General features: G+C 43.1%; 1 protein-coding gene across 4 annotated transcripts in view; it reads right to left on the bottom strand.

The window, feature by feature from the left end:
• The window catches only part of TUBGCP3 (tubulin gamma complex associated protein 3), an 88,509-nt gene that overhangs the window by 13,406 nt on the left and 62,958 nt on the right, over window positions 1–12,145 (bottom strand). For all 4 annotated transcript variants that reach the window (XM_041731034.1, XM_041731032.1, XM_041731033.1 and 1 more), the window contains 2 exons: window positions 5,523–5,663; window positions 1,361–1,477 (listed from right to left, as the gene is read on the bottom strand). In XM_041731034.1, the coding sequence (XP_041586968.1) occupies window positions 1,361–1,477; window positions 5,523–5,663 (258 nt within the window). The remainder of the gene's footprint in view (window positions 1–1,360; window positions 1,478–5,522; window positions 5,664–12,145) is intronic.

The raw sequence follows: 12,145 nt of genomic DNA, 5'->3' as shown, positions 1-12,145 counted from the left end.
CAAGCACACAGTCGGAGGCCATGGACACCCCTTTGTCTTTCTGGGAGACCGAAAGCTTAGGATACAGTCCCTCTCCTGAGAATGCTACTACCAAAAGTATAGGCGGAGGCTTCTTGTCAGGAGCTGTGAGGGACACTTCTGTCCTTGGGTTGAGGATTCCAGATGAGACTGCTCCTGAGCAGTGGGGCATGGCACTGCTAACACCCTGTTGTTTCAGGCACCAATAATTCAAAAGAGAACAGAAAAGGGCTTTTTCTGTTAAGCAAAAGAAATCCTAATAGCCATGATTTAGAAAGAAGGTTAAGATTATAATCTGAGTAAAACTGGGATTATACAGATTAAGATTACTTTTCAAAAACGTATGTGTACCCAAACGTATGTGTGTACCCATTCCTATCTCTTTCAGAAATGAGCACAGCGACACACATTTTTAAGTTACAGATAACTGTGTTACAGATATACTACTATCTTCACCAACAGTTTGGAACTAACCATTCCATTTTAAATAGAAATGTGAATTCAAGTGGTGTAGGTATTTCATTATCCAAACACCCATCCAGTGAAGGTATTTTTGCACTGAGCATAACCTCATCTTTGCCACCATTTAGGAAACATATTTTCAACAAACGTGCCCTGGTCACTAATGTGAGAGGAAGCCCATCTGCAAAGGGACAAAGTCCTCCCCAGCTCACATTATGCTGAAGACAGCTACAAAAGTATGAGGACCCTGGGAAGCAAACCAGATGCCTATGGAACACAGAGGTTGCTTCATTTTAAATCATGAACCACATGGAGACATTAGCAGACAGAAACAGAATTTTTAAACATTTCAACGTCAATGCTTGTCTTTCTAATTAGTTACCAGCAACCAAATGTAAAACTTCTTCATAAAACCTTTTCACCTTTATCTCCATCACTAAAATCACACTGAGACACAGATGGACTCAGAAACCAAACCACAACATAGAAATAAAAAGCAGAGCACACAGACTCTGTATATCCACTTTTCTCACAGCCTCCTGGGTCTGTGGCCCTGAGTTAAGCACCTGCTGCCTCGTGCTCCCCGCACGGCAGTTCCCCGCACACCTATGCACTTCCTGTCTCACCTCAGGCTCCCACAGGGTTCTGGGGCTGCAGAGCTCAGCCCCTACAGGGCTCCCACTTGCTGCTGACAACACCAAAACCACTTCAGGCCAGCACCCTTAGCCCAGGACCTCCACGAAGGTCACAGCCAAAACTGGGCCCCACTGAGGGTGGTGTGTGGACCAAAAGGACTCTGTGTGAATCATTTGACCGCAGTGCTCAATTGCAGAAAAAGAACAATATGACTGGGACACTGTTCTGTCACTCCAATGCGCACCTGGTAGAAATGTGTCAAAATCCGCAGCTGTGAGCACATTTTCGGAATAGATTCTCGAAATTCTTGAATCCTCTTATTCTCCTCCTCCTCCTCTGCTGCTGTCACTCCCCACCGGCCCTGAAGAATCAGAAGGACCAGGAAAGTAAAATCTGGGTACAAGAAGCTTCCAGGGTAGGACTGGGCTGGAAGGTGAAGGTAGGGAAATGTATGTTTTCTACACCCTTTGTGTTGCTAAACACTTTCACCATAATCTGTTGATGCCCAATCGCACTCTTGCTTACTTTTTCCAATCAGTAAGATACCTTGGAAATATTTTATATCAATATATATGAGCACCCAGAGAACTTGCTCCTTGTTTTAGTAACTATAGGACTCCATTGCATAATTGTAACACTTGCAATAATTTGTCACAAAATAACCAGTCTTTAGTTACTGAAAGCAATGTCTTGTATCTTTCCATCATTGTGGACACAATCACAGACCTTGGAACCAATAGTTCAAAGTCCTAGAGCCCATTAACCCTTCACTTTGGTGGGAAGGCTTTTGGCTATTTCTCCTAAGCATGGTGGATCTTTTTATTTTGGAAACAGATCTACTTCTATTTTTAAAAGATTGTTCTTAATGAATGGTGAGTCTAACTAAATGCTTTTCAGCTAGCCTATATAGGAATTAGAGTACGATTCTTGTCTTTTTATCAATGGGGTTATTCCGTTGTGATGATAAAACTTTAATTTCTTTTACTATTCTCTATGTTACCTTCTGGGAGCTTTAGTATTTTAACTTCCATGTTCAGCCCATGTCATGGTGCTTGGCATGTGTGAGGCAGGGTTGAAATACAGCCACCCAGCACCACTTATCGATGTTCCATTCCCCACTGTACCATTAAGAACTAATGATCTCAATGTGTAGGGCTGTCTCTGGACCTTATTCTACTCCCCTGATTGTCCTTGCTTGAGCCAACACCATTCTTCTCATTGATGAAATTTTATTAAGTCTCGAGGATGTCTCGAGTTGAGTATATGTATACTCAACTATAAATGTATTCTTGTTCAAAACTCTCTTCACTGCATGCTACACCTTTCCACATAAATTTTACAATTTATTGTTTTCTACAAAAAATAAAAAAAAATTATACCCACCAAAAAAAAAAAAAAACTGTTGGGGATTAGAACTGGGATTGCACTGAATCAATCAGTTCTCCAATTCACAAACACAGTATACTCTTTGACTTCTCAAAACTGTATACTCCTTGACTTATCGAGGGGCTCATTACCATCTCTTGTGATGCAGTGATAAGCAAGCTTTCTTTGTAAGGGCCAGAGGAGCACATACGTTGAGGTTTGTGGGCCACCTGGTCTATGTTGTTACTCAGGTCTACCACTAGAGCACACGAGCAACCACAGACAACACAGAAATCACTGGCATGGCTGCTCCAATAAAACTCCAACTACAGAAACACAGAGGGGGCCAGGCCGGGCCTGCAGACCCTTGGTTGTCAAGCCCTGTTTTATCGTTTTCTGTACAAAGATCTTCCATGTATATTTTTTATTACATTATAATGCTCTTTTAAAGATATTTTTAAAATTTATTTCATTTGTGGTTGATTAGAAATATAACTGAAAAAAAAAAAAAAAAAAAAAAAAAGAAATATAACTGATTTTTGTATGCTGACCTTGTTTCCTGTTACTTTGATAAATTCATTTATTAACCCCAGCTAACTTATCTAAAGATTATTTTGGATTTTCTATGTCCACAACCATGACACTGAACCCTCTCACCAAAAAAAAAAAAAAAAAAAAAAAAAAAGACAGCCTGCTTACATGTTTGCACTTTGTATTCTTTTGTCTTGGTTTATAATGTTGATAGACCATCACTGTCACACTGAATGAAGAGCTGATGGTTCTGGGTCTCACTCCCAGGACTGCACCATTAAGCATGAGGTTTGGACTCAGATATTTCAAGCAAACCTTCTTTCAGATTTTCCTTAGAATCAAATGATCTCTCTCTATTGAGACGATTGTGCAATTTTCTCCTTTAGATTGTAAATATGGTGAATTTCAATATTTTCATCAGAATGACACACAAACTTTGTACTGCTAGGACAAACAGAAACTTGTTTATAATGTCCTACCCTTTGATACATAACTTGGTGACACTGCCTTTGGGCTTCATGACATAGACCAGCACAGAACAGAAAGCAAAAAGGCCAGGCTTGTCTAAATGCTTTGTTTCATCAATTTGACCTTAGAACCAAATAACTATCTTACAAAATTAAATTCAATTTTGTTTTATAAGTTAAAAGCAAAAACAAAACCAATTAATCTGTGTACTGAGCTGGGGGCATAACCTCATGGGAGTAATTATGTCAAGTGCATTATAACTTGGATTCTGATATGTAAAACTAGCATGTGTCCTTCTCAGTAACTACTGTTGCTACCCTGCTGGGGTCAGTACCAGCATGTATGTGGAGACAGCTGTGTGCACATCTGTGTATGCTGGGGGGTTGGGGGGGCTATCAGATAGCAAGTAACAGTCTGCTCATGTTAGAAACCAGGATTTCCAATGTAGAAGATAAACAAAGAAAAGAAAGTCCCTTTAATCCTAAACTTGAATTGGAAATACCATTATGAACATGGGGGAACAGAGGAAAGGAAGCACAGAACCAGGGGGAGGTGGGTGGCCCACTAGGGACAGAAGCAGGAGGCAGGCTCCTCACAGAGCTCGCAGGGCGCGGGGCTCGGGGCGGAGTCCCTCTTGCAGTCTCTTTAACACTGCAACAGTCTAAATGGTTGCCTCGTCAATCATTTTGCCCACTGAATTTAAATAATTTCTTACAGTTCCAGTTTTAACTGTCCTACAGTATCCCAAATCACATCTGAATAAAACACACTGAATAATCATGACTCATTGTATAGATCTGTTCTACTCTAGCACTGACAGTTTATAGTCTGGAGAGAGAAACATTAACTCCCATATCACTGGCCGCCCTGCTATTATGAGGGTGAAACTCCCAAGGACTGATTTTTGTAGATTTTATATAGTTTAGTAATCCTCTAGAAGGACAGATTCTCTGGGGCTGTGTGAAGCTCTGGAAATCACAGCAGTGACTAGGTTTTACTGAATGCTTCCCAAATGATAAGTAACTAACATATCCTACACATGTCTATGGGGTTTTCCTTAGGTCCACTCCCATTTTACAAAGAAGGAAACCTTTCTTAGGATAGTCAAGCCCCCCAAAGGCATAATGCTGGTGAGCATGGTTGGGATGGGGTCTGCGGCAGGCCTGGCACCTTGGCATGCTCACAAAGAGGCCAGGCAGCATTTCAGGGTCACACACATACCCACTCTTGGTGAAAAATGGAGCAAGCCCTCCTTCTGTTTCCAAAAAACCCTGAGGAGACAGTATACACTCTAAGGGGGTTGAGAGCTTTCTAAGCTAAAAAGATCCTCACACAAATTTTAAGGGAACATTTAAAAACAAAACTAACCAAATTGTGTTATCTAAAAAAATCTGACGCTTGGGTGGGGCAATCAGCTAAGTGTCCAACTCTTGATTTTGGCTCAGGTCATGATCTCACGGTTTTGAGATCGAGCCCCACATTGGGCTCTGCACTGGTGGGCAGTCCGCTTGGATTCTATCTCCCTGTAACTCCAAAATAATAAATAAATAAAACCTTTAAAAAATTTGTCACCATCCCAAGAATAAGCACCTTGGGAAAGAAAAAATTACAGAGATGACACCAAATATAAGGAAGTCTATAATGAGCAACCTTGTTCAGTAAATCTTCACAACCCAAGGTCATACAGGACATAATAACATCCTTTACTAAGGTCACTGGAGGTCGCTGCAAGTGCACAGCTCTGGTTCCCACATGTCCAGGTGTGTCCACCAGCTAGAGGTGACCAGGTATATAGAGCCAAAACCACTCCAAAGAGACAGCAGCGCCCATAGGCTATCAGGATTCTTGTGCACGCAGTCCTTATGCTCACAACGGGATGACAGTGAGGATGACCACTCTGCCTGGAACAGGGTCTCCTCAGGACTCTAAATGCAGGTGTCCAGGAACATTTCAGCAGGAAAATTATTTGTTGTATTTGCGATTGTAGTGGCAATGAACTCATTTATATTAAAACTATAAACCCACTGGTAGAAAAGCCATACCTCAATCTCATGCTGTTTCTTTTTCTCTTCAAACTGTAATCGTCTCTGTAGCTCTTCCAGGGCAGCTCTGTATATTGCATCCTGAGTGTTCTGAAGTTCAATGATTTGATCAAACACAGCTCTAAGTTGATTTAAAAGTGCCTGAGAACAGGAGACAAGGTTTTTTTCTTTTTATGATAAGAACTCCAACATGCTAATTACTAAGTTTTTCATAAAGACATTGGTAATTAGTAAGGAGAGAGTCTGTAAAACAAGTCATCGACTCACACTCCCAAAGTGCTCTTTGCCCGTCTACTCTCGTTTACTGAGTGCCCTGTGGTATGCACTGCACTAGGTCCTGCCCAGCTCGGGGCTCCACACATGCTTCACAGCCTCTTGCACCCTCAGAGCAGGCTCATAAACCATGGTGCAGCCCCAGATCACACAGCTGGTGTCAAGCAGGGGTCTCAGGAGTGCAGTGACTCCAAGGTCAGAAAGGAATAGGAAAGCAAGTCCATCCTATTCACTTTTTGGTGCCAAATACACCAAGGCCAGACACAGACAATATGAGAAAGGAGATTCTTAATCAAATAAAAAAAACAAATTCAGCACAGTTCTTCAAAAAACAGTTCACAGCAGGAAAGGATGGTTTAACAATGGAAACACATCACTGTCACTGGCTCACTGTCCACATGTGCTGCACAGTGCCATACCTGAGCATCAGTCATCGTTTAGTTTTGTTTTCTCCCAGCATGGCATGGAAAGAGGGCAACAGAAAGAGATCTATACAAAAATCACTTATGTAAATCAAAACACATCCATTCAAAACACCAAATATACATCCGAGGAGGACTAGCAAACAAAGACAAGTGCACCAACGGTAGCGATAGGGCTAAGACAAAGCCCAGCAAACACAAGGGGTCTTTCATGGATGACAATAGTGCACCACAACTGAAGGGGAGGGTTACAGACTTAGAATTGAACAAGAAGGCTTTGGTCCTGAGGTAGAAACTCCCAGTCATTATTTTACTTTTTCTTTAATCCCTGCCCTAGTTTCTGTTTCTTGTCCCAGACATCTACCATTGAGATTCTTTTTGATTCTCACATCATTGTTCTGAGAGTTCCCGGCTCTATCCTCTGCCAGCTTAGATTTAAAAAGAAAAAAAAAAAAAAAAAAAACCATTAACAATTTGAGAAGAAAAGATAATTTTAAAATCACAGAAAAATAAGTCACATGTTAAAACTTAACAGCCACTCATGATTTATATAAGCTATCTAAACACACTAGAACTACAAAGACCCTCCTTAATTTGATAAAGATCCTACGAGATCTGCAGGCAAACATCATAGTGAATGGTCAAAGAATAAAACATCTCTTTAATATCGGGGACCAGATAAAGAGTCCTACCCATGCTCCTCAGGGACCCAGCTAACACCTCAAAGCAAGGAAAAGCAGAAAGCAGACCCTCTGGAAAGAAAGAAACAAAACTGGTTTTCCTTGTAAAAATAAAATTTAAGCAGATCTAGAAACTCTTGGAATTAAAAAAAAAATGGATAAAAGATAAAAGTAATGAAACAAATAGCAGGCCTCCAGACCAGCCAAATACCATAAATGTAGTAATAACCTACAAAAGATCTACAAGATGTTATGGGAGAAAGATGACATGACTTTATTGAGAAGCACAAGGGAGATGGAGTAGCAGGAGGGGTGCCAAGTTCACAGACATGAAGCAGCAAGGAAGCTGAGCTGGTGCAAACGAGCACCCTGGCTCATCACTGGTGGGCAGGTGCCAGGGCCAGCGAGGATGTGTGCAAGGCCATTCCCATTTTCCTGCCCAGGGTCGAACATGTCCCTTCGAAGGGTCAGTACCACACGTGCACAAACCCCACTCACTTGTGGCTGCTGCTGCTGAGGGTCAGGTGTCCTGGGACTCCCGGTGAACACTGGGTTCCCCATAAGGCTGCTTTTTTCTTTTGGAGGGGTCTTACTTGATAAGTCAAAAGTAAACCAAAGATGGAGACGGGCCAATTTTTTTTTTGTTTTTAATAAAGATTTATTTTCTCCAATTTGTTTCTTTATTATAATCAAATAAATACTAGTATTCCTAGAACAGTTCATTAGTTCACAAGGTGACTGAGTTCTCTCTCTGACTTGAAGCTACGTATGCAAAGGGCTCTGTCAGCAGTCTGCTTGACCAGAGAACCAGAAGTGTGCGTTCTGGGTGGCACCAGTGTGCAGCAGCCAAAGAAGCAACACAGGATCTTCCTCAGCAATGCACAGGCGAGAATTACACATGTGCACACACCTGCACCAGCAGTGCCACAACCCCACCTTTAAAACCATGTGTCTGTTTAATAAGCTTGTGTTCTTACTAAAGGAGACACCAAAAGAGACTGAATTTCTCTGTCAGTAACAGATGTTTCTAATCTGTTCTATATATTGGGTTCCTTAAAAAATAAAACCTCTAGTGATTATTTTAAACCATTAAATTAAAAGTAAAACCATTAGCAGAGGCTATTTCAAAAACGATTACTAAGCCTTTAGCCTCACAACTCCTTCCCTGCAGTGACTCGGCAACTCACACGTACACATCCATGACCATAAGGAAACTGTCTTACAGGCAAGAATATTTTCTCCTTGGATTCTGTTCACATCAGTGGGAACCTCCTAGAGGCAAGAAGTGTGACTGTTTCGAACTGTCAGGGTGGACAGGGCTGAAAGCCAGCACTGCCAGCTACTGACGGCTCCTCATATCCCACAGGGTGCCTGCTGTCGTTGTGGAGCATACCTTGGAAGTTCACATGTTCCCTGAAAAGCACAGACCTGAACCACATTAAAGCTCTGTAAAATACACACCATGGCTTTTAACCACTGAAAAACAGAAGTAACTAACTTAAGTCATGAGTCAGGCACCATGATAGAACGGTTCCTGTGAATTACCATTTACCTCTTGCAGACCTGCATGAGAAAGACAAGTGTCTCTGCCTCTTCCCGCAGGACAGCACTGTGCCCGCAGAGCCCCAGGCAACAGCATCCCCTGTGTTACTACACCAACTCATCTGACAGCACAGGAAAAGGCCTGTTGGCCCACACACACAACCTACAGAGACGGTCACTACAGGCTCTGCCGACACAGAGTGGCTCACTAAGCGCAGCCAGGGCCAAAAGGCTGCAGGTGGCTATTTCTTAAATTATTCGTTATAACCAAAGGGTTTTAAATTACTTTTGTGCCATTGTTTCCATATATTTGTAAAAGCTTTCTGTATAGAAGCATCTTTGGGCAATTTTTTACACAAATGAGCGGCAGTTTAAGTAATAAAATTTGGCATCCTGAGTACCTGTTTCCCAGCCATGACTGGAAAACCCAGATCTGCTAATGGAACAGTCTCTGTGAAGTAGTACATTCCCTTGAGGGGGGTACAGGTAGACTCTGATGCAGCCCTCCACGAGCCAGAAATTTCTTTGAAGTCACACACTGAATGTCAAAAACGGCACATGAAATTTTGACTCTTATGTCACAGTATCTTTGTTTCAATTGAAAACATGTTCCTTGCTTCCCCAGACATCAAAATAAAATCAGAACCCCACAAGGCTTGGCCATGTGGAACAGCAATGTTCAGAACAGGGTCTACAGGGAGCAACATGAGCAACAAAGCTGGGGCCATGTGACACTTAAACCTTTTCTAGACAGGAGGAGGAGGGGCAAGATGGCGGAAGAGTAGGGTCTCCAAATCACCTGTCCCCACCAAATTATCTAGATAACCTTCAAATTATCCTGAAAATCTACGAATTTGGCCTGAGATTTAAAGAGAGAACAGCTGGAATGCTACAGTGAGAAGAGTTCGCGCTTCTATCAAGGTGTGGGGGGGGGAATAAAGAAACAAAAGGCATCCAAGGGGGAGGGGCCCCGCGAGGAGCCACGAGTGCCCCCAGGACAGGAGAGCTCCCTCCCAGAGAAGCAGGAGCTTCACCAATCTTCCGGGTAGGAAAGGCCTTCACAGGGTGTTGGAGCAGGACCCCAGGAGGGCGGGGATGCCCTCAGGCTCCCTGGGACAGTAACAGAGCAACTGCGCACCAGGGAGAGTGCGCCGAGCTCCCTAAAGGCTGCAGTGTGAGCACGGCTGGACCCAGGAGCAGCTCGGAGGGGCTTGGGCAGAGGAAGAGGCTCCATGCGGAGGGGACTGCACGGCCGGGAGCAGCTCAGAGGGGCTAGGGTGGCGGCTCCGCGGAGGGGGCTGTGCAGCCAGGAGCACGAATCCCACAGCGCAGGCACAGGCCCGGAGCACTGGGCAACGGGACACAGCCCAGGATACGGCCTCCCCCCGGGACAGGCAGAGGCCAGGAGGGCCCAGGACCTCAAGGATGCTCCTGCCCTGAGCTGAGCAGATCAGTGGCCCCGCCCCGGAGCCTCCACGCCCTGCAGTCGGAGAGCTCCCTAGTTACTGCGTGGGCTGAATCCAGGGCTCCAGAGCTGGCCGTGGCCACTGGGGTTGTTCCTCCTGGGGCCTCGCGGGGTAAACAACCCCCACTGAGCCCTGCACCAGGCAGGGGGCAGAGCAACTCCCCCAAGTGCTAACACCTGAAAATCAGCACAACAGGCCCTTCCCCCAGAAGACCAAATAGACAGACAAGTTCCAGGGGAAGTCAAGGGACTTAAAGTATACTGAATCAGAAGATACTCCCGTGTTTGTTTTCTTTCTTTCTTTCTTATTTTTTGCTTTTTGAGTTGTTTGCTTCCCCCACCCCCCCCCTTTTTTTCCCTTTCTTTTTCTTTCTCTTTTTCTTCTCTTTTTCTTTTCTTTCTTTCTTTCTCTCCTCTTTTTCTCCTTTTCCCAATACAACTTGTTTTTGGCCACTCTGCACTGAGCAAAATGACTAGAAGGAACACCTCACCTCAAAAGAAAGAATCAGAAACAGTCCTCACTCCCACAGAGTTACAAAATCTGGATTACAATTCAATGTCAAAAAGCCAATTCAGAAGCACTATTATACAGCTACTGGTGGCTCTAGAAAAAACCATAAAAGACTCAAGAGACTTCATGACTGCAGAATTTAGATCCACTCAGGCAGAAATTAAAAATCAATTGAATGAGATGCAATCCACACTAGAAGTCCTAACGACGAGGGTTAACGAGGTGGAAGAACGAGTGAGTGACATAGAAGACAAGTTGATGGCAAAGAGGGAAACTGAGGAAAAAAGAGACAGACAATTAAAAGACCAAGAAGATAGATTAAGGGAAATAAACGACAGCCTGAGGAAGAAAAACCTACGTTTAATTGGGGTTCCCAAGGGCGCCGAAAGGGAGAGAGGGCCAGAATAAGTATTGGAACAAATCCTAGCTGAAAACTTCCCTAATCTGGGAAGGGAAACAGGCATTCAGATCCAGGAAATAGAGAGATTTCCCCCCCCTAAAATCAATAAAAACCATTCAACACCTCGACATTTAATAGTGAAGCTTGCAAATTCCAAAGATAAAGAGAAGATCCTTAAAGCAACAAGAGACAAGAAATCCCTGACTTTTATGGGGAGGAGTTTTAGGGTAACAGCAGACCTCTCCACAGAGACCTGGCAGGCCAGAAAGGGCTGGCAGGATATATTCAGGGTCCTAAATGAGAAGAACATGCAACCAAGAATACTTTATCCAGCAAGGCTCTCATTCAGAATAGAAGGAGAGATAAAGAGCTTCCAAGACAGGCAGGAACTGAAAGAATATGTGACCTCCAAACCAGCTCTGCAAGAAATTTTAAGGGGGACTCTTAAAATTCCCCTTTAAGAAGTTGTTCAGTGGAACAATCCACAAAAACAAGGACTGAATAGATATCATGATGACACTAAACTCATATCTGTCAATAGTAACTCTGAACGTGAACGGGCTTAATGACCCCATCAAAAGGCGCAGGGTTTCAGATTGGATAAAAAAGCAGGACCCGTCTATTTGCTGTCTACAAGAGACTCATTTTACACAGGACGACACCTACAGCCTGAAAATAAAAGGTTGGAGAACCATTTAGCATTCAAACGGTCCTCAAAAGAAAGTGGGGGTAGCCATCCTCATATCAGATATAATATAAATTTACCCCGAAGACTGTAGTGAGGGATGAAGAGGGACACTATATCATACTTAAAGGATCTATCCAACAAGAGGACTTAACAATCCTCAATATATATGCCCCGAATGTGGGAGCTGCCAAATATATAAACCAATTAATAACCAAAGTGAAGAAATACTTAGATAATAATACACTTATACTTGGTGACTTCAATCTAGCTCTTTCTATACTCGATAGGTCTTCTAAGCACAACATCTCCAAAGAAACGAGAGCTTTAAATGATACACTGGACCAGATGGATTTCACAGATATCTACAGAACTTTACATCCAAACTCAACTGAATACACATTCTTCTCAAGTGCACATGGAACTTTCTCCAGAATAGACCACATACTGGGTCACAAATCGGGTCTGAACTGATACCAAAAGATCGGGATAGTCCCCTGTATATTCTCAGACCATAATGCCTTGAAATTAGAACTTAATCACAACAAGAAGTTTGGAAGGACCACAAACACGTGGAAGTTAAGAACCATCCTGCTAAAAGATGAAAGGGTCAACCAGGAAATTAAGGAAGAATTAAAAAGATTC

Source organism: Vulpes lagopus, chromosome 16 (assembly GCF_018345385.1).
Source record: "Vulpes lagopus strain Blue_001 chromosome 16, ASM1834538v1, whole genome shotgun sequence".
Lineage (NCBI taxonomy): Eukaryota > Metazoa > Chordata > Mammalia > Carnivora > Canidae > Vulpes > Vulpes lagopus.
This window is presented reverse-complemented; position numbering and strand designations above follow the sequence as displayed.